We start from the raw sequence: 24,234 nt of genomic DNA on the forward strand, positions 1-24,234 counted from the left end.
AAAAAAAAAAAAAAAGAAGAAGAAGTAATAATGAGTATAAAATAAAATACAACTTTTCTGGTATTACTGAGTGAATCTGTGTAGAGAATTACATAAAGCACTAGTCAGGCTTAAGTTTTCATTGTATCTACAGCCAGTCCCCATCTACCCTTCCCCCAACACAGTTACCCCAGAAATCAAACTCCCTAAGACAGCCACCAATGTTGTGGCATTTAATAGATAGTAAACATTTGAAAAGAATGAACATGTGGTTATATAATACTTCGGGGGTAACCTAACTGGAAAGAAAAATTATAAATAGCAGGTGAAACTGATACTAATATGAGTATTCAACTATTCCATTTATTTGATCATTTTCTTTCAGCTAAAAAATTGCCAAAGAATGAACCACAAAATCCAGGAGCAAATTCTGCCAGAGGAAGAGGAGTAGACCTCACCGAACCCACACAACCAACCAGGAGTCAGTGTTGTAGTAACTAAACCTCTAGTTTGAACTAGCTGGAATAGTCTTCTGCTTCCTAAATGTTAATAACAATGGAATTGGAGCATTTAACCAGCCCAGTATGACTTCCAAAAGAAGAGACTTATGATAGAGTCAAGTTTCTAATACAGAATTATTTTAAGTGTTTTGAACTTAATTTTTAATAACATGCATGGGTCCTTCTCACTAATGTTTCAACAATAGGGAAAAAATGAGAACTATGTGGACACTTGTTTCATTGGAAGGTTAGGAGGAATAATTTCTCATCACTAGGAATCTAAACAAATGACTGTCTGGACCCACACAGTTAACCAGCCCATTTCTCCACACTGGTACAGTAGTCACCTGTGAAAAAAAATTTAGAACTTACTAATTTGGGCTTTTCAAAAACATCCTTTTTTTAGAAGGAGATTCTAAAGTTATTTATGAAGCTTAGCCATAGTATTCAGGCAAATGTTCATTTCTCCTGGTATCTGTATTTAAAATGTACATTCCACATTTTAATAAATTAGCCACAAGAAAATAATCCCACATATACAAGGTTGGGGGGTGGGGAAGAGTATTAATGGTATCTTAATTATAGCCAGTCCCGTTTTTTTTTTAAATGGGGTAAAAATCAAATGCAATCCCATCTTGTTTTAAGAATTTGAGAACTAATAAATGCACCTTAATGGATAGTGTTCCTTTCAAACATGTGAGTTCTTTAACAAAAATGAAATAAACCAGGTGTCTGTGATTTCCGATTAATCACTGCTGGCCATTACATAGGTTTTGTTGTTTGGGGCAGGGAGGGGGCTTTTGTTCCCTTTTGACATAATATAGTCAATGCACTAACAATTATGTATATTCAAACTTGATTATTTTAAATTCGATCTTCAGCTGTACTGTAAATAGGGTACTGCATTGTAGTCTCCATATCTGTACTACTTTTCTGTAATATTTAAGAATTGCTTAAAAGTATACAAAATGTACAGTTACTAAAACAGATAATTATTTCTCTCTCCCCCTTTGACAAGAAGGGGCTTCAGTTGTTCCTCCATGGCTAGAACCATAATAAACAATGTACCCGTAATTTGTAACATAAAGTATTGCAATATGTTAGTAACAATCTTGCAGCCTTCTTTTCCAAAGTTCATTTTATTTTGATCAGTTCAGTATATTGCACTAATTATTTTAGGTATTTTCATTATATGAAAGCTACCATGTGTCAGAGATGATTTAGTCTATTTAAGTGTTGGACTGCTAGGAGAACTTGTACATTTACGATAATGCAGAATTAGGAAAACGGTTCACCAGTGTTTAGTTTTATATTGAGGTGCTCAGGTTGGAATAAAGTGGTATAAAAAGCAAGTATTGGCTTTTCTTTTTTTTTCTTTTTTTTTTTGGCATAAAACAGTGAACATATATAAATGATATTATATGACCTAATATCTGCTTTTATATTTTCTTTACTGTGTTCATAAAATTGTTTGCATGTTATTGATGAATCGTCCTAATATCTGGATCATTGAAGAATTGCTTTATGGTATTATATTTTGGTGCTCTGGATAATTGGAACTTTATTTTTTATGTCAGAAGCTGATACTCACTTCCATTGAGAAATATTACCATAACTGTAATGTTGTCTCTGGAGCCAGCCAGTAAAGCAGCCTTTACAAGTTCACGGCTAACATACTCAGCTGCACCTTCATAGAAACTCTTAGTGCCTGATTCTTTTTCATTTGTTGCCACACCATTGACACTGGTTGGTCTGTCAGTTACTTTTTCACTGCAAGGTTTATGATGAGTCGTTTCTGCTGGAAATGTTTCTACATTCTCAGGGTTATAAATGCAGCATTTAGAATAGTTTGAATCGGACAAATTTTCTTTGGAATTTGTAGTTGACACACATCCTTCAGATACAGATTTATACTGAAACAATACGTGGATATTACTTTGTGATTTAGTAAGGTTTGGTTCACTGGTTGAAAAAAGCAGAGGCCCTTTGGATGGTGAAGATTTTTTAGGTATGATAGAACAGTATGTTTCTTTATACATGTGAAATGTTGTCATTGCTAGGGCAGTGACTTCCTCTTTATCCAAAACTTCCCAAAGTCCATTAGTAGCTAAAATAAGGAATTGACACAGGTCATCTATAGGGACAGAAATAGTTTGAGGTGCTGGGATAATGGACTTTTTCAGCTTGAGATTTCCATGAAATCCAAGTCCTCGTGTAGTTTTTACTTGCCCTTCTACAAGCCCGTATGGTTCATTTGAACTAATGACTGCTCCATTCTGAAGTATTCTTCTTCTTTCATTTGTGTTTCGTGTAGTATGTTCTTTGGTTACGCAAAAACCTTTCCCATTTCTGCACAAGACTGCTTGCACGTTACCTAAAAGATTATTTTTTAAAAGAAGAAATTTTTATCCTAGAGATAACCAATTGTATTCAAAATCTGCTAACTTTAGTAAATTCTGTGTTTCAATGCTAAACAGCAGGCTGTGTAAAAGTACTGTTTAAATATGTGTAATATATCACTACTGAATGATTTATAGTAAATACAGATTCAAACATCATTTTATACCTCATTGTTAAGCAACTTTTAGTGTTTAAAACTACTACATTTAGTGTTAACATTACAGATAATGCAAAGTAACTTCTAAATTTTTAAATGAAATGACTTAATATTACTTATATTGGAGAGTCATGAGTTGAACTTTTTTATAGCCAACATATATTCCATCTAGCAGATTTTTAAATGTTTTAAGATAAATGCTTCTTCAATTTAAAACACAAACTTTGACTTTTTTTAAAAACCAGAATGACAGTTGTGTAACCAGTACAACTTAAAACTTGAATGTGCTTAGGTCATGGGTGATGAAAACATTAGAATGTCACTATTAATGTTAGGTTGCTATAATGTGTAGTTTTTAAAAATTAACGTCAATCATTCCTGTGAAGAAATACATTATTAATGTATTACATGAATAATAGGCAGCCAACATTAAACCCTTTGGTTGGAAACTGAAATCTTAAAAAGTTGGTTGCAGTTTGTTCATGGTTCAGATGAATCCATGATGGTGTGCTTCATTGAAATCTTACAGTTTAAACAGGATCTGAACAGACTGGCGGAAGGTTATATATTACTGTAACTTTTTGTGGAGTATTTTTTAAGAACAACTGAATTTTTTTAGTTAGGAAAAATTGATTTTCCCCAAGTTTTTAGGAATATAATTTTATATTTTTAAAATTACATATAATTACATATTGTTTTTCTTGGTATGAAATCATTTGTGATTTATAGAAAGTTATTAAACTGTTCTGAGATGGGGTTAATAATATTTGATTATTATAACATCTTTGAGATTTAAAATTCCTGGAATAGAATGCCAAATTTATATAGAATATTCTGGTTTTAAATATGATCCTATACCTGGGACCATTTAGTTGCTTGCAGGAGGAGTTCAATTCTAGGCCCACAGTTTTATAGCTAAAAGAATTGGGACTTAGAAGGTTGAGGTCCAAGGCCAGGTGTGGTGGCTTATACCTGTAAACGCCACTCTTTGGGAGGCTGAGGCAGGTAAATCACTTGAAGCCAGAAGTTTGAGACCAGCTGGGGCAACATGGCAAAGCCCCATCTCTACTAAAAATACAAAAAAATTAGCCGGGCGTGGTGGCGCATGCACGCCTGTAATCCCAGTTACTTGGGAGGCTGAGGCACAAGAACCGCCTCTACACAGGAGGTGGAGGTTGCAGTAAGCTGAGGTCACGCCACTGCACTCCAGCCTGGGTGACAGAGCAAGACTCTGTCTCAAAAAAAAAAAAAAAATTGTTGAGGTCCATGCAACTAATATAGTACTATAGTTGGAAGGCCTAAATTGGTGGCCAGTGTGGTGGCTCATGCCTATAATTCCAGCACTCTGGGAGGCTGAGGCAGGAGGATCACTTGACCAGCCTGGCCAACATAGCGAAACTCTGTCTCTACTAAATACAAAAATTAGCCGGGCATGATGGTGCACGCCTGTAATCCCAGCTACTCAGGAGGCTGAGGCACAAGAATTGCTTGAACCTGGGAGGTGGAGGTTGCAGTGAGTCGAGATCGCACCACTGCACTTCAGTCTGTGCGACAGAGTGAGATTCAAAGCCTAAATTGGTAAAAGCATTAGTGTCACATATAGACAGAAACTATTGTCTCATTTATATAATAGGAATTTTTAATAGCCGAGCTACTGGATTGGGACTAAAAGATGATGTTTGTGAAAAATATTTTGGAAACTCTACATAAATAGTAGTTCTTAAAGGCCATATGGCCCCTCATTTCTTTATAGTGTGGTTATTAATATTGTGTATTAACTTGTCTTACCGTTGATTATTCGACTTAGATTTTGCAGAACATAAGCCAGTAAAATAATGACTTTTGCTGGTTTATAAATTATTACTGAATCAGCAAGGCAACATGAAGTGGCACTTAACGTGCCAACTGAGTAAATGGAATTATTAGGAGTACATATGGTTCAGTACCTCTTAAATTAGAAAAATTTGTACGTGTGTACATACATGTGAATTGTGTGGCCACAGCTCTGAAAACAAAAGGGACATAATTTGGCTCAGAATAGTCAAATCCATTGACTTTGTAAATGTTTATTTGCATGTGGCAAGCCAAAAGGCCATTTAGCAAAAAGAAAAAGCATTATTTTCCTAGTATGTGATTTGAAAAGAATTTAAAAGAAATAGCACAATGAAAGGATGGTAAACAGGTTATTTTTATTTTAGTTACCTCTGCAGAGAGCTTGACAAGTGTAGCCTTATGCACTATTTGCCTTTTTTTTTTTTTTTTTTTTTCCTGTGCTGCAGAGTGGGACATACCATGTTGGCCCGTTTTATTACTTGTGAACATCCTTTGGGTTCAGCACAATAAAACATTTTAAGAGAAAGGACATTAAATCCTGGTTGCAGTTCTTGCTCTACCTGTTAAAAAGGGAGATAATGCCTTTTATTTTTATCTTTTTCTTTTGGAGACAGGGTTTCACTCTGTCACCCAGGCTGGAGTGCAGTGGTATGATCACGGCTTCCTGCAGCGTTGACCTCGCTGGGCTCAGGTGATCCTCCCACCTCAGCCTGCCGAGAGCTGGGACTAAAGGCATGTTCCACCACACCTGGCTAACTTCTGCATTTTTTCATAGAAACAGGCTTTCGCTGTGTTGCCCGGGCTGGTCTCAGAACTCCTGGGCTCGAGCGATCCTCCTGCTTTGGTCTCCCAAAATGCTGGGATTATAGGTGCTAGTCACTGCACCCAGCATTGCATTCTTCACCTGTATGAATGGTGCATGAAGGAAAGAAAAAGTGAAGGAGAAGTAGCCAGCGTTTCTTAACTATTTGTGTATATAGCCCAGGAAGTAGAGGGTAAATAAGATTCATCAGGAAGACTACTAATGGAACAAACTAAAAAATTAGATGTGCAGAGTCAACAGTTTCATTTTGTAACAATGAGCGGCATATGCTGTCAGCTACAAACAGGGTGTTTGAAGTCAAGTGCTATATTAAACTGAAAGCTTGAACATGATAATGAACAAAAGGTTTCCATGAAGATGGGAAATTAGAGGAAGGTTATTAAATATCACTGTTATGTCCATGTAGTCTGGAGACGTGGAGAGGAAGCAGCCTTTGATAGCTTAAGAGAAAGGACAATTTGGCTTTTTAAAAAGTTTCTTGATAACATCTGTTTGGAGGACATGCGAACAGCTAACCAAGCAATGAACTGTGTTGAAAACCACCACACAATTTTAATCTAAGCATAAATGAATTCAAGTCCTAGACAAAAACAACTTTCAGTATTTGGAGAGATTGCGCTCTTCAGAAAATGTTACCAGAATAAAAATGGAACAGGATTACTGGAAGAGCAACGTGTTTAGGAACGATAATCTTGGGGATTAAAAAGAGCCGCTTTGAGATGATGCTCAAGCCTTTTTAAAGTGGCATAGTCAGGTAAAGTGTTTCTTATGCGGAGGGTAATGATGTGGCTGCCTCCTGCAATTACTGGGTTATCACCAATTTTTGTGAGAAGGAAAAGTCAGTAAACGTAGAGTGAACTCTGGAATCCCAACCAGGGAATTCTAGAGCTGAGTAGGCAATATCAAGATTTTTCTCAGATAAAGCCAGAAAGGTGACTTAGTGTTGATTAGAACAGGAAAGTTTTAAGAAAGAGTGAGAGAAGAGGAAAAGGAACTTTATGTGGTGGTCAGAAAAAAACATACCTATATACATGATGGATGAAGCAGGAAAAATAAAAACACACCTAGGATGTACAACGTTGCCCAGGGGTAATAAGGACAGTTTGGTGTAGAAAAACAGTATGGGGAGTGGAAAGATTTAGGAGCCGGACACAGTCAGACTTTAACCCCAAACTTTTGTCTGTGTGGCCTTCATTAGATCACTTTATTTCACTAAGTAACAGTTTTTCACCTGCAGTGTTATTTGTCAAAGTTACTGTGAGACTCAATAAGCTAATTTAAGAGGTAGACACTTAAAGGTTATTTAGTGTTCTAAGAAGAGAAAAGCAGGTAGAGAGGCTATTCAAAAGAAATTGAGGGGAAACGACAAATGTTTCATTTCAGACCCATTTACAAAAGAATTATAAGAAAATACAAAGTAGAATTACAGGCTTAAGATAGGCAGTGGTAACTTGGAACTTGGGAAAAATTGAAATAGTTACTGGGGAAAGGAAAAATTACAATTATAAAGAAGCATAAGTAAATTAGAATTGCATGTAAATAAGATTAGGGGAAACAGTCTATATCCAGTTTTTCTTCAGTGCTCTAGTTTCACCAAAACAGGCTGAATTTGTTTAATTTTATGCATGGACAGCAGCTTTGTGACTTCCTAAGAATGGTTATCTTAAGAGCCTCACTCAATGTTGAACTAGCTTTCATTGGATGTTCAGAATATCCTTTTGTTTTATAGACGTGTATGATCATGAAACTCATGTCCATTGTTCATTGCTCACCATTGTACCCCTCAAGCCTAACTATATTATGCACGAGTCTCAACTATTTATGAAATATTTGTTGAATGTGTTCTCAGAATCAGGTTTGTAAACATGTGAGAGTTCCTCAGCACCACCATCAAAAAAAGGGAGAAGGGGAAGGGAAGGTATATAAAATGTCAGTGTTAAGAATTTGGCTTTTTTCCTGCACAAAATTGAAGGAGATTCTGGAGTTGAATTAGACTTTAGGGGAAAATGATAGGGGTGGAGATAATTTTAAAAGCAACTTACTAAACTAATCCGAATGAACACATTTTCACACCCATGGAAACGCATCCAGAGAAGAAAGGCAACTGAGGTCTGCAAATACAGCATTAGCGATGAATGAAGACAGAAAAGTCCACATAAAAATGAAGACACCCTAAAAACAGGAGAGAGCTAGTACTGTTCATTTGAAGTAACCAGACTTCAGGCCTGAAAGACTGGAGTCCTGGCTCACTCACTTTATATAACCTTGTATAATGCTTTGATGAGCTTTAGTCTTCTCATGTATTAAAAATGTGATTATCCTTTCCTCACAGATTTTGAAGATCAGATGAAGGAGTGATGTGGCAGTCTTGAGAAGGGAAGGGAGATTCAGGTGACCACCAATTTAAAAATTGTGATAGCCAGGTGTGGTGGCGTAGGCTGTAGGCCCAGCTACTTGGGAGGCTGAGGCAGGAGGACCGCTTGAGGTTAGGGGTTCTAGGCTGCAGTATCCTCTGATTGAGCCTAAGAATAACCACTGCGCTCCTGGCTACATAGCAAAACCTCATCTCAAAAAAAAAAAAAAAAAAAAAAAAAAAAAAAACCGTGAATAATAGAGAAATAGTGGGTAAAGTTGTGCCTGGTCTCTGAATTTACTGTGAGCTTTTGAGACAGAAAGCTAGGACACTAGAAATAAAAGTTTACAGGGCCTCATTAAAAGGAATTATTAACAAATGTACAATCTAGACATAAAGATATTGGAATAACAGATATATCAAAGCACTCAAATATTAAAAAGGAGCAGTAATGAGGCAGTCTGGGTCTCAGATTGACCCTTCCACTGAGAACAAGTAAATATCCTGGATAATATAGCAGAAAGTACAAAATACTCAAGAAGCATAATGACTAAATTCAGGTATACCAAGAGCAGAAACTAGCTTTTACCTAAGACCATGTATTGAGCCAAATAAATCCACATTAAAGTTTCACAAGGTGGCTAGGTGCAGTGGCTCATAACTATAATCCCAGCACTTTGGGAGGCTAAAGCAGGTGGATCACTTAAGGTCAGGAGTGTGAGACCAGCCTGGCCAACATGTTGAAACCCCGTCTTTACATAAAACAAAATTAGCTGGGTGTGGTGGCATGTGCCTGTAATCTTAGCTACTCAGGAGGCTGAGGCAGGAGAATCGCTTGAACCCTGAATCCGGGAGGTGGAGGTTTCAGTGAGCCAAGATCGAGCCACTCCAGCCTGGATAACAGAGCAAGACTGGTTTGTTTGTTTGTTTGTTTGTTTGTTTGTTTGTTTGTTTTGAGACAGAGTCTCACTCTGTCGCCCAGGCTGGAGTGCAGTGGCACGATCTCAGCTCACTGCAACCTCTACCTCCTGGGCTCGAGCAATTCTTTGCCTCAGCCTCCCAAGTAGCTGGGATTACAGGCGCCCACCACCACACCTGGCTAATTTTTGTATTTTTTAGTAGAGATGGGGTTTCACCATGTCGGCCAGGCCGGTCTTGAGCTCCTGAGCTTGTGATCCACCCGCCTCGGCCTCCCAAAGTGCTGGGATTACAGGAGTGAGCCACTGCACCTGACCCAACTCTGTCTTAAAAAAAAGAAATCACAGGCTTATGAAACAGGAGACAAAACCTAGGGCTTCTCCGAGATGGGGAAGACTAAATGGCTCACCACAACAAAGCTAGGACCCCAGAGGACGATGGCCTCACTGAAACAGTGAACCAAAAATAAACCTAGGCCTGTTGCACCACACAGACTACAGAAAAACTGACTATTTCAAATTATGTCAAAGAGAGAAAGAGGGAAGAAAGGAAGCTACAAAGAACTTGGAACTGGCTTGACATTGTAGCTCACATCTGTAAGTAATCCTGTGAGGAAAGGATAATCACATGTTTAATACATGAGAAGATTAAAGCTCATCAAAGCATCAAAGCACTTTGGGAGGCCAAGATGGGAGGATCACTTGAGTCCAAGAGTTCGAGACCAGCCTGGGCAACATACCAACACCCCATCTCTACAAAACAAAGAATGTGAAACCACCAACCTTCACGTATTTGTAGTCTGAAAGCCTCAAATGGATCACTTAGTACATATTGATAGTGTCAACAGGCAGACACCAGGCAGGAGCAAATGCAGTACTCTGGATGACACATCTCTCAAATAATTCCCCAAAATGTAAATTATATGGAATTTCTTATCTTTCTGGTCAAGATACAATAACAGTGACTGGATTTACACTTTCATCTGTTTTGAAGAGACAGAGCCAAGAGTCCAGGGAAGCCAGTGCAGCTAGAGCTTGCCGAGGACAGAATACCAGAGAGAAGAGAGGCACAGAGAATTCCAGATTTCTTTCCAGGGTCTTTCTCTAGTAGGTCTTTCTCAAGTGTTCAGATGGGTACTGGTGAATACATGTGTGGGTGGAAACTGGGAAAAGAAACATTTTTGAAAAGGATTAGAGGGAGCATTGCTGAGGACTCATAGGGCTGGTAGAATAAATCCTGTTCCAACCAGCCAGACTGAAAAGATACTAACTCAGGAATCATTAGGTAGCATGCTTAGGAAGGTTTTTCCTCAGTAGCAGAGAATAATTAGACCCAAACTCACCACTGCCCTGGACTTGCCTGATAAATTACAAAAACAGGATCTAAAAGGATCAAACTATTTCCAAGTAATTTCATCCCAAAACAAAGCTCAAGACCACATATCCAAAAACACACATTTACTCCTAACACCCACAACCCGTCAATGTGTTCTTATTGGGAAAAAAAAAAATAGTTTTTGCAGTTGTAGTTAAGGATCTCAAAATGACACCATTCTGGATTATCCAGGTGGGCCCGAATTCCAATGAGAAATGTCTTTATAAGAGATACACAGAGTAGAGACACACGGGCAGAACAGTAAAATGCCACGTGAAAATCAAGACAGGGACTGGAATTACGCAGCTGTGGGTGAGGGAATGCCTGGAGCTACCATAAGCTGGAAGACCCAAGGAAGGATTCTACCCTAGAAGAGGCATGGCCCTGTGAACACCTTGACTTCAGGCATCTGGCAAGTAGTATCTTTTCATACCACAGTGGAATAGAACTAGTAATCAATAGCGAGAGGAACACTAGAAATTGTACAAACACATGGAAATTAAACAACATGCTCCTCAACAATTATAGGGTCAATGAAGAAATTAAAAAGGAAATCAAAAACTTCTTGAAACAAATGAAAATCAAAATATAGCATACCAAAACCTATGGGATGCAGCAAAAGTGATACTAATAGGGAAATTTATAGTAATAAACTCCAAATAAGCAACATAACAATGCACCACAAGAAACTAGAAAGCCACGACAAACCAAACTCAAAATTAATAGAAGGAAAAAAAATAAAGATCAGAGCAGAATTAACCAAGATAGACACTAAAAAATACACATAGGATCAATCAAACAAAAGGTCATTTTTATGAAAAGATTTTAAAAGTCAATAAACCATTAGCTAGCCTAAACAAGAAAAAAGAGAAAATCCCAAAAAAACAGAAATGAAAAAGGAGACATTACAACAGATGCCACTGAAAAACAAAAGATCACTAGGGACTGTTACGAACAACTGTACCCTAACAAAGTAGAAAACCTAGAGGAAATGGATGAACATAAACACCTGGACACATACAACCCTACCAAGATTGACCCAGGAGGAAATAGAAAACCTGAACAGACCAATAACAAGTAGCAGGATTGAGTCAGTAATAAAAAGTCCCCCAAATGAAAAGCCCAGGACCAGATGGCTTCACTGCTGAATTCTACCAAACTCAAAAAAGAATTAACACCAATTCTTCTCAAACTATTTCAGAAAATTGAAGAGGAAGGAAATCTTTTTAACTCATTCCACAAGCCCAGCATTACCTGAATACCAAAATCAGAAAAGACACAACAACAAAGAAGAAAACTATAGGCCACTATCCCTGATGAATGTAGATGTGAAAATCCTCAACAAAATACTACCAAGCTGAATCAAACAACATATATTTTTTTAAAAGCACCATGATCAAGTGGGATTTATTCCAGGGATGCAAGGATGGTTCACACAGAAATCAATAAATGTGAAGCTTCGTGCAGAGGCAGTATCATAGCCAGTGAGGTTTAGCCACGGTGTGATTACTGCTAATTGAAAACTTTTCCCCATAGCCCACCTTGATGACTTGTAATACAGTCAGCATTAAAAATAAGATAAATATGACACATTACCAACAGAATGAAGGAGAAATACCATATGATTATCTCAATAGATGGCCAAAAATTTTTTGGATAAAATTTAACATCTCTTCATGATAAAACTTTTCAACAAATTAGGCATAGAAGAAACACATCTCAACATACGAAAGGCCCCTCTATGGTATGTATTTTTGTTCCCTCCAAACATCATGTTGAAATTTTATCAACAACGTTGGAGATGGGTTCTGATACATGTTTGAGTCATGGGGAGCAGATCCCACTACTGAGTATGATAAATAGCCCACCGTGACGACTTGCAATACAGTCAGCATTAAAAATAAAATAAATATGACACATTACCAACAGAATGAAGGAGAAATACCATATGATTATCTCAATAAATGCCCCTCAAATTTTTTAAATGAAATTCAGCATCTCTTCATGATAAAAATTCTCAACAAATTAGGCATAGAAGAAACATATCTCAACATAATAAAGGCTCTGCTATGGTATGTATTTTTGTTCCCCCCAAACATCATCTTGAAATTTTATCAACAATGTTGGAGATGGGGTCTAACAGATATTTGAGTCATGGGGAGCAGATCCCACTACTGAGTATGTAGCCAATGATATCAAGGAGATACCTGTACCCCCACATTTTATGCAGCACTATTCACAGTAGTAAACATGCAGGGTCAACAATGTCCATCAGTAGATGAATGAATAAAGAAAATGTAGTATATGTACACAATGGAACACTATTAAGCCATGAAAAAGAAGGAAATTCTGTCATTTGTAGCAACATGGATGGAACTGAGGACATAATGTTAAGTGAAATAAGCCAGACTCAGAAAGACAAACATTACTTGTTCTCTTTCATATGTGGATCCTAAAAATTGTTGATCTCAATGAAGTAAAGCAGAATGATGGTTACCAAAGATTGGGAAAGGTTGGGGACAGGGCAGGAGGAGATAAAGTAAAGTTGGCGCTGGGCGCGGTGGCTCAAGCCTGTAATCCCAGCACTTTGGGAGGCCGAGACAGGCAGATCACGAGGCTAACACAGTGAAACCCCGTCTCTACTAAAAAATATGAAAAATTAGCCGGGCGAGGTGGTGGGCACCTGTAGTCCCAGCTACTTGGGAGGTTGAGGCAGGAGAATGGTGGAAGCCCGGGAGGCGGAGCTTGCAGTGAGCTGAGATCCGGCCACTGCACTCCAGCCTGGGCGACAGAGCGAGACTCCGTCTCAAAAAAAAAAAAAAAAAAAAAGTAAAGTTGTTTAATAAGTACAAACAGGCCGGATGCAGTGACTCACCCCTGTAATCCCAGCACTTTTGGGAGGCTGTGGTGGGTGGCTCACAAGGTCAGGAGTTCGAGACCAGCCTGACCAACATGTTGAAACCCTATCTCTACTAAAAATACAAAATTTAGGCTGCGCACGGTGGCTCACGTCTATAATCCTAGCACTTTGGGAGGCAGAGGAGGGTGGGTCACCTGAGGTCAGGAGTTCAGGACCAGCTTGGCCAATAAGGTGAAACCCTGTCTTTTCTAAAAATACAAAAATTAGCCAGGTGTGGTGACATGCACCTGTAATCCCAGCTACTCAGAAGGCTGAGGCAGGAGAATGGCTTGAACCCGGGAGGCAGAGGTTGCAGTGAGCCAGGATTGTGCCACTGCACTCCAGCCTAGGCAACAGAGTGAGACTCCATCTCAAAAAATAAAAAAGGTACAGACATTCAGTCAGAGACAAGGAATAAGTTCTAGTGTTTGATAGCACATTAGGGTGACTATAGTAAACAATAATTCACTGTATATCTTAAAATAGCTACAAGAGTTGAAGTGTTCCCAACACAAAGAAATAGTACACATTTCAGGTGATGAATATTTTAAATACCCTGATATGGTCATTACATATTATATGCATATATCAAAATACCACATGTACCCCATAAATATTTATAATTATTATGTATCAATAAAATAGATAAACATTTTTAAAAAGAATGTGAGTCTGGCAGTACCTTTTTCCACATGTACAAATTCAACATTTATTCGGTGGCTTCATCATTGAACTCATATTTCATATATAAGTTAAGAATTTTTTTTAATTCTAGAGTTATGATGACATTGATATTTTATGAATTTTATAAAAGGAAACCTAATTCCCTCGCTATAATTAATCCTGTTCTATAAAATACAAAATAATTATTGAAAATTTTGTGTAAAAATTTTTTTTTATGGCTGGAAGTCATTTAAAGTTCTTTCTTACAGGAGTACTTTTGTAGCTAAATCATGACCTCAGGTTCTCTCTTTCACAATTTGAATTCTTTCACCCATGTGTCTTTCTATTAAAATGCAACATGCCTAGATGCAAACAGTTTAACCCCATTGTATAGGCCTGGAAATTAAATCCCATTGTTGGACCTGGAGATTAGAACCAACCAATCAGCAGTGTATCTAGATTTTTTTTTATTTTTTTTTGAGATGGAGTCCTGAGTCCTGCTCTGTTACCGGGCTGGAGAGCAGTGGTGCCATCTCAGCTCACTGCAAGCTCCGTCTCCTGGATTCAAGCCATTTTCCTGCCACAGCCTCCCGATGTAGCTGGGATTACAGGCATGCGCCACCACGCCCAGCTAATTTTTGTATTTTTAGTAGAGACAGGGTTTCACCATGTTGGCCAGGATGGTCTTGATCTCCTGACCTCATGATCCGCCCGCCTTGGCCTCCCAAAGCACTGGTTACAGGAGTCAGCCACTGCGCCTGGCCATTTATTTTTTTTTCTGGAAACGGAGTCTCGCTTCATTGCCCAGTCTGGAGTGCAGTGGTGTGATCTCAGCTCACTGCAACCTTTGCCTCCCAGGCTCAAGCGATTCTCCTGCCTTAGCCTCCCGAGTAGCTGGGATTACAGGCGCCTGCTACGCTCAGCTAATTTTTTTTTTTTTTTTTTAATATTTTTAGTAGAGAGAGGGTTTCACCATGTTGACCAGGCTGGTCTCAAACTCCTGACCTGAGGTGATCTACCCACCTCGGCCTCCCAAAGTGCTGGAATTACAGGCGTGGCCGTGTCTAGACATTTAATGACAGTATCCACTTATTGAATATGTCATAATTTGTCATCGTAATTTTACAAAGACTCTTATAATTAATGATAACTTCTATAGGGGTCCCAATTCCAAGAATATGGGTCAGTTCACAGATTGGCCTTAAATCTGTGATGATTATGTCTATGAACTATTTGGAACCTCAGCATAGAGCCTGAGAAATGACAAAGACTGAGGCAAATGCACCTAGCTTTCTTGGTGTTGTTTAGTCTGGAGTCCTTGACATTTCAGGCTCAGAACCAGGCTGGATCAGAAACCGGCTGACTTTCTGGGGCCTTGACATTCATTGTAGTATTCTTTGTGATTATCTGGCCTTGCAACACTGTCTCTGCCACAAAGTCCCACTCGCTGAGGCCCAGCCTCCTCAGGCTTTGGAAACAATCCCTTAAGAGGTAACATGATATGGCAGGACTGATTTCCAACTCCAATTCCTGTTACTTCTGAGACCTTGTACAAATTATCTCACATTTTTTAGCTTTAATTTCTCATCTGAAACTTTGGGTTAACAATACTTAGATATCACTAGATGTCAAAGTTATTGTAAGACTAGAAGAGGAAATTACTCTGTATTCAATTCAGTAAGTGGACACTATCATTAATAATAATTCTATCTATGAAAAGGGTAGGAGAACTGTAGTTAAGTATCTCATAGAACTCAGTGTGGAACTCATGTCAATTCTCCTAAAAAGTTTTACCTCTGAGCTTTCCATTTTGGCAAATTCCTAAACTTCCTGAAATAACTTTTAAACAACACAGGTAACTTCTTTAAGAAGAGAATACACACATGCTCATAAAACTGAGGCATGAACTATTATTCTCTCTGAGATGATATAGATGCTACTTGGCCAGTGAGCATGAGAATGACCTATAGCAAATACACTTATCAGAGTAACTGACCAATTTAAACAACTACACTAACAATGAGCAAACAACTTTCCATTTTTCCAAAAAGAGGAAGTGTACAAAATGTTTTTAATTTTGTTCAGATTTAAGCATATGTAGTATCTTTGCTTTTCATCTTTATAAGCAACTCTATTGCTACCCCTTTGGGAAAATGTAACATATTTGTCACATTATATCTGTGCCTGTTTGAAAAATAATTACAATATTTTTGTGCCTGCAATCTGCACTTAAATTGTGGTTATTTATTGCTTCTTATATTGATCAGTGCAATTTCTAGGCACTAATAAGTCGCTAAATAATAAATCATAAAAACATTCTGGAAGTATGAGGGATTTTGCTGCAAGGAACCAAAAACATAAAGGCGTTATTTGGTGCTATTCAATGTACATACCAGTGTTTGCAACATGTAATATTCCAGGAATTATTTGTCGCATCTCCTGGGAAGTGGAGCTCTCTGCCAATCCATCATGGTTGTTTTTTCTTTTCCAATTCTTATGAACATAAGGACTTCTAGGTTTGCCTTCCAATATACAAGTAACTGCAGAGCAGCCACTCCATTGAACCCTGGACACTTCTTTTCTTCCAAGACGTAAAAGCCTATCCATTCTCCAAAATGCTTTTGCAAAGGCTTTGTGTATGTCCTCATACTCACGCCTCACTGCTTCTGTTTTGTTTATGGCAGAAAAGAGATCTTCCATTGCTGTGTATTCTTCTCTAAACACAGTGTAAAAGGAATTGATTATTTGTTGCTCATCAGTTGTCATTTGGTAAGAAGGATCAAATTTGGAAAGCTGATGGAGAAGTAAAACTGGGAGTTCCATGGATGTCAACTCTGCCGCTGAGGCACCATGATGTCCATCGAACAAACCGAAAAAACACACATTAGGTTTATTACCAAAATTACTCACTACAGTGAATTTATCATTCATGTCAGCTTTCCATGTAGAATTCCTGTCTTCACAAATGCCCACTCCTTTAATTAATAGATGACATATTTTTTGAGAATATATGACACTCCTGTCAATGTTATCAAAAATCTTACAGTATGCTGGTATTTGTTTTTTCCAAAGCAGCTCAAAAGCATTATTAATGCTCTGTAGGGTTTTTTCAGTGAACATAAAAGATGACAATAGTTTAGAAATCGTGAACTGTCTCTGAACAGCAATCACTGAGGGCTGTGGTTTCTTTCCACCCATCCATTGGAAACCCAGCGTGGCCAGAGCTATATGTTGCTTCTTATGGAGAAAAATGCCAGTTAGGTCAATTTCGTGCTTGCATATGGAACAGGGTAATGTGGTCGCTTGCTCATAGACCTGCTCCTCTTCATGGCGTTTAGTGTGTCTCACTGGTCTTGACTTTTTCTTTCTAAAACGTTTTCTTTTGGATAAAAGTGGAATATCCACATATGAATCAAATGTTGATGTTTTCATATTCCATTCTCTTGATTTCCAAAACACTCTGCAAACAGGACGAAAGATATTTACATGCCAGGATGATGCAGTGAAAATCTCTTCAAGCAGGCTCTTATCATTGCAATTTGATTTGGCTCCTCACAATCTTATATAAGCCTAGGATTAAATATTCTGAGTCATATTCCTCAAAAAACATGTAAGTACTCAATTAATTGGTGATTGATCTGTGTCTGCCTGAAATAAATTAGGCAAAAATTCCAAAAAGTCAGCCAGACATCTAAGCAAATGCTCAGAGAAATCAGCACAATATTTTACCTTAGGCATGTGAAAGTATATATTTGAGACCTGCGATTCTGATTTCTAATATGGACAGTCATGTATTGCATAATGATGTTTCGGGCAATGATGGACCATAGGCAATGGTGGTACCAAAAGATTATAATGGAGTCAAAAAATTCCTATTGCCTAGTGACATTATTGTTGTCTCAATGACATAAAGTGCAACATGTCACTTATGTTTTTGTGTTGATGCTGGTGTCAACAAACCTAATATGCTGCCAGTCAAATAAAAGTGTAGCAAATACAAGGCCAGGCATGGTGGCTTTTGCCTGTAATTCCAGCACTTTGGGAGGCCGAAGTGGGCAGATCACTTGCAGTCAGGAGTTCAAGACCAGCCTGGCCAACATGGTGAAACCCCGTCTCTACTAAAAATACAAAAATTAGGCTGGCCTGGTGGCTCACACCTGTAATCCCAGCACTTTGGGAGGCCAAGGCGGACGGATCACGGGGTCAGGAGTTCAAGACCAGCCTCGCCAACATGGTGAAACCCTGTCTCTACTAAAAATACAAAAAATTAGCTGGGCATGGTGGTGAGTGCCTGTAATCCCAGCTACTTGGGAGGCTGAGGCAGGAGAATCACTTGAACCTAGGAGGCAGAGGTTACAGTGAGCCGAGATGGTGCCACTGCACTCCAGCCTGGGTGACAGAGCAAGACTCCATCTCAAAAAGAAAAAAAAAAAAGTATAGCAAATACAAGTTATGTACAGAACATAATACCTGATAATGATAAATGACTATGTGACTGGTTTATGTGTTTATGATAGTATATTTTTTATTGTTATTTTAGAGTGAACTCCTTATATTAGAAAAAAATTAACTGTAAAACAACCTCAGACCCTCCAGGAGGTATTGTTAACATAGATGACAACTCCGTGTGTTGTTGCTCCTGAAGACCTTCCAGTGGGACAAGATGTGGAGGGGAAAGACAGTGATAATCCCAACTCTGTGTAGGCCAAGGTGTGTATTTTATTTTATTTTATTTTATTGAAAAAGGTTAAAAACTTTTAAACAAAATTTAACAGTAATTTTAGTTAAATTTTTTAATAAAAGTAAAATTTAGCTGGGTGCGGTGGCTCACACCTATAATCCCAACACTTTGGGAGGTCGAGGCGGGTGGATCACATGAGGTCAGGAGTTTGAGACCAGCCTGGCCAACTTGGCAAAACCCCGTTTCTACTAAAAATACAGAAAATTAGCTGAGCATGGTGGCTCATGCCTGTAATCCCAGCTACTTAGGAGGCTGAGGCAGGAGAATTGCTTGAACCCAGGAGGCAGGAGGCGGAGGCTGCAGTGAGCAGAGATCATGCCACTGCACTCCAGCCTGGGTGACAGAGTGAGACTCCATCTCAAAAGATAAATAAATAAATAATTTAAAATTTTAATTAAAAAATTAAAAACAGAAAAAAGCTCTTAGAATAAGGAAATGAAGCAAGTAGTTTTTGTACAGCTGTACAATGTGTTTGCCTTTTAAGCCAAATGTTACAAAAGAATCAAAAAGTTCTAAAAATTAAAACGTTTACAAAGTAAAAAGTTACTGTAAGCTAAGGTTAATTTATTACTGAAGAAAAAATATTGTTTACAAGTTTAGTGTAACCTAAGTGTACAGGGTTTATAAGGTCTGCAGTAGCATGCAATAATGTGCTAGACCTTCACACTCACCACTCACTCATTGACACCTAGAGGGACTTCCAGTCCTGCAAGCTTTATTCATGGTAAGTGCCCTATTTTAAAATGTCGCATTTTTTACTCTTTGTACAATATTTTATTGTACCTCTTCTGTGTTTAGGTACACAATACTTTCCATGTGTTACAGTTGCCTACGGTATTCACTACAGTAACACACTGTACAGGTTTGTAGCCTAGGAGGGATAGGCTATACCATATAGCCTAGGTGTTAGTGGGCTGCACCCTCTAGGTTTGTGTAAGTACACTCTGTGACGTTCACACAGCCATGAAATTGCCTACCGATACACTTCTCAGAAAGTATCCCCATCGTTAAATGATGCATGATTCTAATTACTTTTGTGCTGCATTTCGTCTGCCTTAAAAAACTTTTGTTCTAATTAGAGGGTTCACAAGAAAATGAATGGATTATGCTAAAACCAAGCAGAATAAGGAAAAGAACTGATAGTGAGGACAGAATTTTTTAAAAAACTACAATGAAGAGGTATGGGCTGAGGATAGGAAAGAAAAGATGTAGAGCTGGATGACACATTTCTGGAGAACAGGCATCATTTTATACCCCTTCCTATCAGAAACATCTAGCACTGTACTCAGCACCTGGGGCCATTTTTATCCATTTCATGCACAATTTCCAAGGGCCTATGAAAAGTTAGAGACCAGAAAAAAAAAATGCTTTGGTTACAAAATATTTTAAAACTTGATAAAAATCAAAGTTGGCTGGGTGCAGTGGTTTATACCTGTAATCCCAGCACTTTGGGAGGCCAAGGTAGGGAAATCACTTGAGGCCAGGAGTTTCAGACCAGCCTGGGCAACATAGTGAGGCCTTGTCTCTATTAACAATTAAAAAAAAAAAAAAAGCCAGGTGTGATGGTATGCATGCCTGTAGTCTGAGCTACTCAGGAGGCTGAGGTGGGAGGATCGCTTGAGCCTGGGAGGTGGAAGCTGCAGTGAGCCATGATTGCACCACCACACTCCAGCCTGGGCTACAGATTGAGACCCTGTCTCAAAAATAAATAAATAAAGTAATTATATATATATATATATATAGAGAGAGAGAGAGAGAGAGAGAGACGAAGTTTCACTCTTGTTGCCCAGGCTGGAGTACAATGGTGCAATCTTGGCTCACTGCAACCTCCGCCTCCTGGGTTCAAGCGATTCTCCTGCCTCAGCCTCCCAAGTAGCTGGGATTACAGGCATGCACCACCACGCCTTGCTAATTTTGTATTTTTAGTAGAGACAGGGTTTCTCCACGTTGGTCAGGCTCGTCTTGAACTCCTGACCTCAGGTGACCCACCTGCCTCAGCCTCCCAAAGTGCTGGGATTACAGGTGTTAGCCACTGTGCCTAGCCATAAATATTTATGAAATGTGACATTACAAAAACTAGTCAACTTCAACTCAATTCATATATAAATTGTATTTGAGATGGGTACATTTTAATGTGTTAGAGTAATGAGGGATGGAGCCTGCGACACTAAAAATACTTGGAGCCTCTAAGTACTTAAAACAGATACATAATAGATATTCAACAATTGAATATCTATTGATATTCTATAGATAGTTGGTAGTTAGATAAGAAATTGACCCATTTATAATGACAATATGATAATAATAATAATGAAATATATTTTGTTATAAAAGGTATATATCATCATGTTCTTAAGCTCAATGCAGAAGGATACAAAGTAGAAAATAAAAGAATGTTTTTGTCTTCCCACACTCCACTTGAACCCAGGAGGTGGAGGTTGCGGTGAGCTGCGATCACACCATTGTACTCCAGCCTGGGCAACAAACCCCAGTAGTAATTGAGTTATCTATCTTTCCAAATATAAATTCGTATATAAGATCTTGTCTGGCCCTGTGCAGTGGCTCACGCATAATCCCAGCACTTTGGGAGGCAGAGGCAAGTGGATCACTTGAGGTCAGGAGTTTGGGACTAGCCTGGCCAACAGGGTGAAACCCTGTCTCTACTAACAGTACCCCAAAAATTAGATGGGCGTGATGGCACGCCTGTAATCTCAGCTACTCGGGAGGCTGAGACAGGAGAATCGCTTAAACCCAGGAAGTGGAGGTTGCAGTGAGCCAAGATCATGCCACTGCACTCCAGCCTGGGCAACAGAGTGAGACACTGTTTCAAAAACAAAAACAAACAAACATATTTTCTGAAAGCCAATAGGGTCCCATTTTGCATGCCATCCTAAAATCTGATTTTCAGTAAATACTAGGTCATGGACAGGAAGTTTGAATATGGAAGAACAAAACAATATACATCGTCCCTAGGTATCTGTGGGGGATTGGTTCCAACACCACCCTCTCCACGCATGGATACAAAAATCTAAGGAAGCTTAGGTTCCTGATAAAAATGGCGTAGTATTTGTATCTTCCTTGTATGTTGCCTCACTCTGTCACCCAGGAGTGCAGTGGCCTAGAACTCCTGGGCTCAAGCCATCCTCCCACCTTTGCCTCCATAGTAGCTGTAACTACAGGCGTGCACCACGACACCCGGCTAATTTTTGTATTTTTAGTAGAGATGGATTTTCGCCATGTTGGCCAGGCTGGTATGGTCTTGAACTCCTGGCCTCATGTGATCCACCCACCCCACTTTAGCCCCCCAAAGCACTAGGATTACTGGTGTGAGCTACTGCGTCGGCCCTCCTGTATACTTGTGTATTATTTATTTGAGATGGAGTCTTGCTCTGTCGCCCAGGCTGGAGTGCAGTGGTACAATCTGGGCTCACTGCAACCTCTGCCTCCTGGGTTTAAGCAATTCTCTCACCTCAGCCTCCCAAGTAGCTGGGATTACAGATGCTCACCTAATACATATATACACACACACACACACACACACAGAGAGAGAGAGAGAGAGAGAGAGAGAGATAGTATTTTTAGTAGAGACGAGGTTTCACCATGTTGGCCCAGGCTGGTCTTGAACTCCTGACTCAAGTGATCCGCCCAGCTCTGCCTCCCAAAGTGCTAGGATTACAGGCGTAAGCCACCGCACCCGGGCTCTCCTGTATATATTCAGTGGCGGCGGCTGTCACTGGCCTGTCTTGTAGTGATCAGCTCCTGAAGCTCCTTCTTAATTTCCTCCTGGGTAATGCGCGACTCCACCGCCATCTTTCTCCTACCGCCTCAGACTTTGAATAAAAACAACAAAAACAAGTTGGTCGCGATGGCTCACGCCTATAATCCCAGCACTTTTGGAGGCCGAGGAGGGCCGATCACGAGGTCGGGAGTTTGAGACCAGCCTGACCGACGTGGTGAAATCCGTCTCTACTAAAAATACAAAATTACCCGGGCGTGTGCCTGTAATCCGAGCTACTCGGGAGGCTGAGACAGGAGAATCCGGTGAACCCGGGAGGTGGAGGTTGCAGGGAGCCGAGATCACGCCATTGCACTCCAGCCCAGGTAACAAAAGCGAAACTCCGTCTTAAAACAAACACAAAAATTGTCCCTGGGCGGGCGCTGTAGCTCGCACCTGTAATCTCAGCTACTCAAGATGCTGACACTGGAGGATGCCTGAGCCCTGGAGATTGAGGCTGCAGTGAGCTGTGATGGCGTCACTGCACTCCACCTGGGTTACAGAGGGAGACGCGGTCTCTTCAACAACAACAACAAATATTCATTTACTAACTGTATAACCTCAATCAAGTCTTTTAATTTCTCTGAGCATCTGCTTTCTTATCTGTAAAGTGGACAAGGTTGCTTTTAGCCTTAAATGAGGTAAATGGGGAAATAGTTGGTACCTAGGGGACGCTAAAAAAAAAAGCCTGCTCATTCTGCCCTAAGTCAAAAGGACACTGAGAACTATGCCAAATAAAAATACATTACATAAAGGCATGAAATTATAATGCTTAGGGAGAAATGTGTTCTACGTAAAATTAATTAAGAAAAAATCAGGAGATCAATGGGAAAGGATTGTTTTAACGACCTGTATTTGAGAACTGTGTAATGCATATTTACTAACATGTTGTGGTAAGTTGTTTATATCATCACTTAGTTACCAGCTATGTTACACGGTTTAAGAGAAAATGAACTTGGTCAGGTGCAGTGGCTCATGCCTGTAGTCTCAACACTTTGGGAGGCTGGGGTAAGAGAATTGCTTGAGGTCAGGAGTTGGGGACCAGCCTGGGCAACATAGTGAAACACCTTCTCTACAAAAAACTTGAAAATTAACTGGGTATAGTGGTGCACACCTGTGGTCCCAGCTACTTGGAGATTGAGCAGGGAGAATTGCATGAGCCCAGGATTTTGAGGTTTCAGTGAGCTATGGTAGTGCCACAATACACTAGCCTGGGTGATAGACTGAGACCCTGTCTCAAAAAAATACAAAAAGTATATTAAATTAAAAATAAAATGTGAGCTATATTAAATAAAACAATTAGAAGAAATATATATGTAAATTAAAAATGAATGGAAAATAATGTCATGGCCATAGAAAACAGGTAAATATCTTTAAGATGCTAGCCAGTAAAATTTGAATCCTGTAAATTATTCAAAAATCACTTCTAGAAAGGAAAACCTTCTATGATAAATGATAAATAACATAGTGCACTATGTGATAGGCAAAAGGGCTTTAGCAACCTTCATACGTGGTTTACACATGGCAATATAAATAAAAATTAAAGAAGCAAGCAAAACTCTGATAAATTTGAAATGTTTTGCCACTTTATTTGTATTTAATTCCCTGAAGTTTACGACTGTGTTGGATACAGCTACTTATCCCTGTAGTAAAATTTTATTTACAAATGTCCACATTATAAATACTTCTAGAACTATTTGCATTTTGGGAAGCCTTCATGGCTTTCCCTCACCAATGATTATTTTTCCCTTTTTAATGGAAAATCTAAAAATTACACAAAAATAGGAGTATAATAAGTCCCCATATACTCATCACTAGC

The 24,234-nt window shown here is 39.1% G+C and overlaps 2 protein-coding genes across 4 annotated transcripts in view; one reads left to right on the top strand and one right to left on the bottom strand.

Moving 5' to 3' along the window:
* Positions 1-1,831, top strand: part of RAB5A (RAB5A, member RAS oncogene family) — a 36,896-nt gene extending 35,065 nt beyond the window's left edge. For both annotated transcript variants that reach the window (XM_011933732.1, XM_011933733.1), the window contains exon 6: positions 365-1,831. In XM_011933732.1, coding sequence (XP_011789122.1) covers positions 365-480 — 116 coding nt within the window. In that variant the 3' untranslated portion in view covers positions 481-1,831. The remainder of the gene's footprint in view (positions 1-364) is intronic.
* Positions 1,832-1,883: 52 nt separating this feature from the next.
* On the bottom strand, positions 1,884-18,549 carry PP2D1 (protein phosphatase 2C-like domain containing 1). Of its 2 annotated transcripts, XM_011933731.1 has the most exons (3): positions 18,482-18,549; positions 16,293-17,359; positions 1,884-2,853 (listed from the first exon to the last, which is right to left on the bottom strand). In XM_011933731.1, exons 2-3 carry the CDS (start codon positions 17,329-17,331, stop codon positions 2,048-2,050), a joined length of 1,845 nt encoding a protein of 614 aa, XP_011789121.1. In that variant the 5' UTR covers positions 17,332-17,359; positions 18,482-18,549; the 3' UTR covers positions 1,884-2,047. The 2 variants fall into 2 exon arrangements, with proteins under 2 accessions (XP_011789121.1, XP_011789120.1); XM_011933730.1 differs by lacking the exon at positions 18,482-18,549 and having other exon boundaries at positions 16,293-17,361.
* Between the last annotated feature and the right edge of the window lie 5,685 nt (positions 18,550-24,234).

The sequence above is a fragment of the Colobus angolensis genome, unplaced genomic scaffold (genome assembly GCF_000951035.1).
Source record: "Colobus angolensis palliatus isolate OR3802 unplaced genomic scaffold, Cang.pa_1.0 Scaffold129, whole genome shotgun sequence".
Lineage (NCBI taxonomy): Eukaryota > Metazoa > Chordata > Mammalia > Primates > Cercopithecidae > Colobus > Colobus angolensis.

Excerpts from the sequence above, each read along its gene's own strand:
- PP2D1 (XM_011933731.1), bottom strand. The coding sequence starts at position 17,331 with ATGAAAACATCAACATTTGATTCATATGTGGATATTCCACTTTTATCC. Across the intron at positions 2,854-16,292 it reads ATTACATGTTGCAAACACTG|GTAACGTGCAAGCAGTCTTG; the intron begins GTATGTACATTG and ends ATAATCTTTTAG.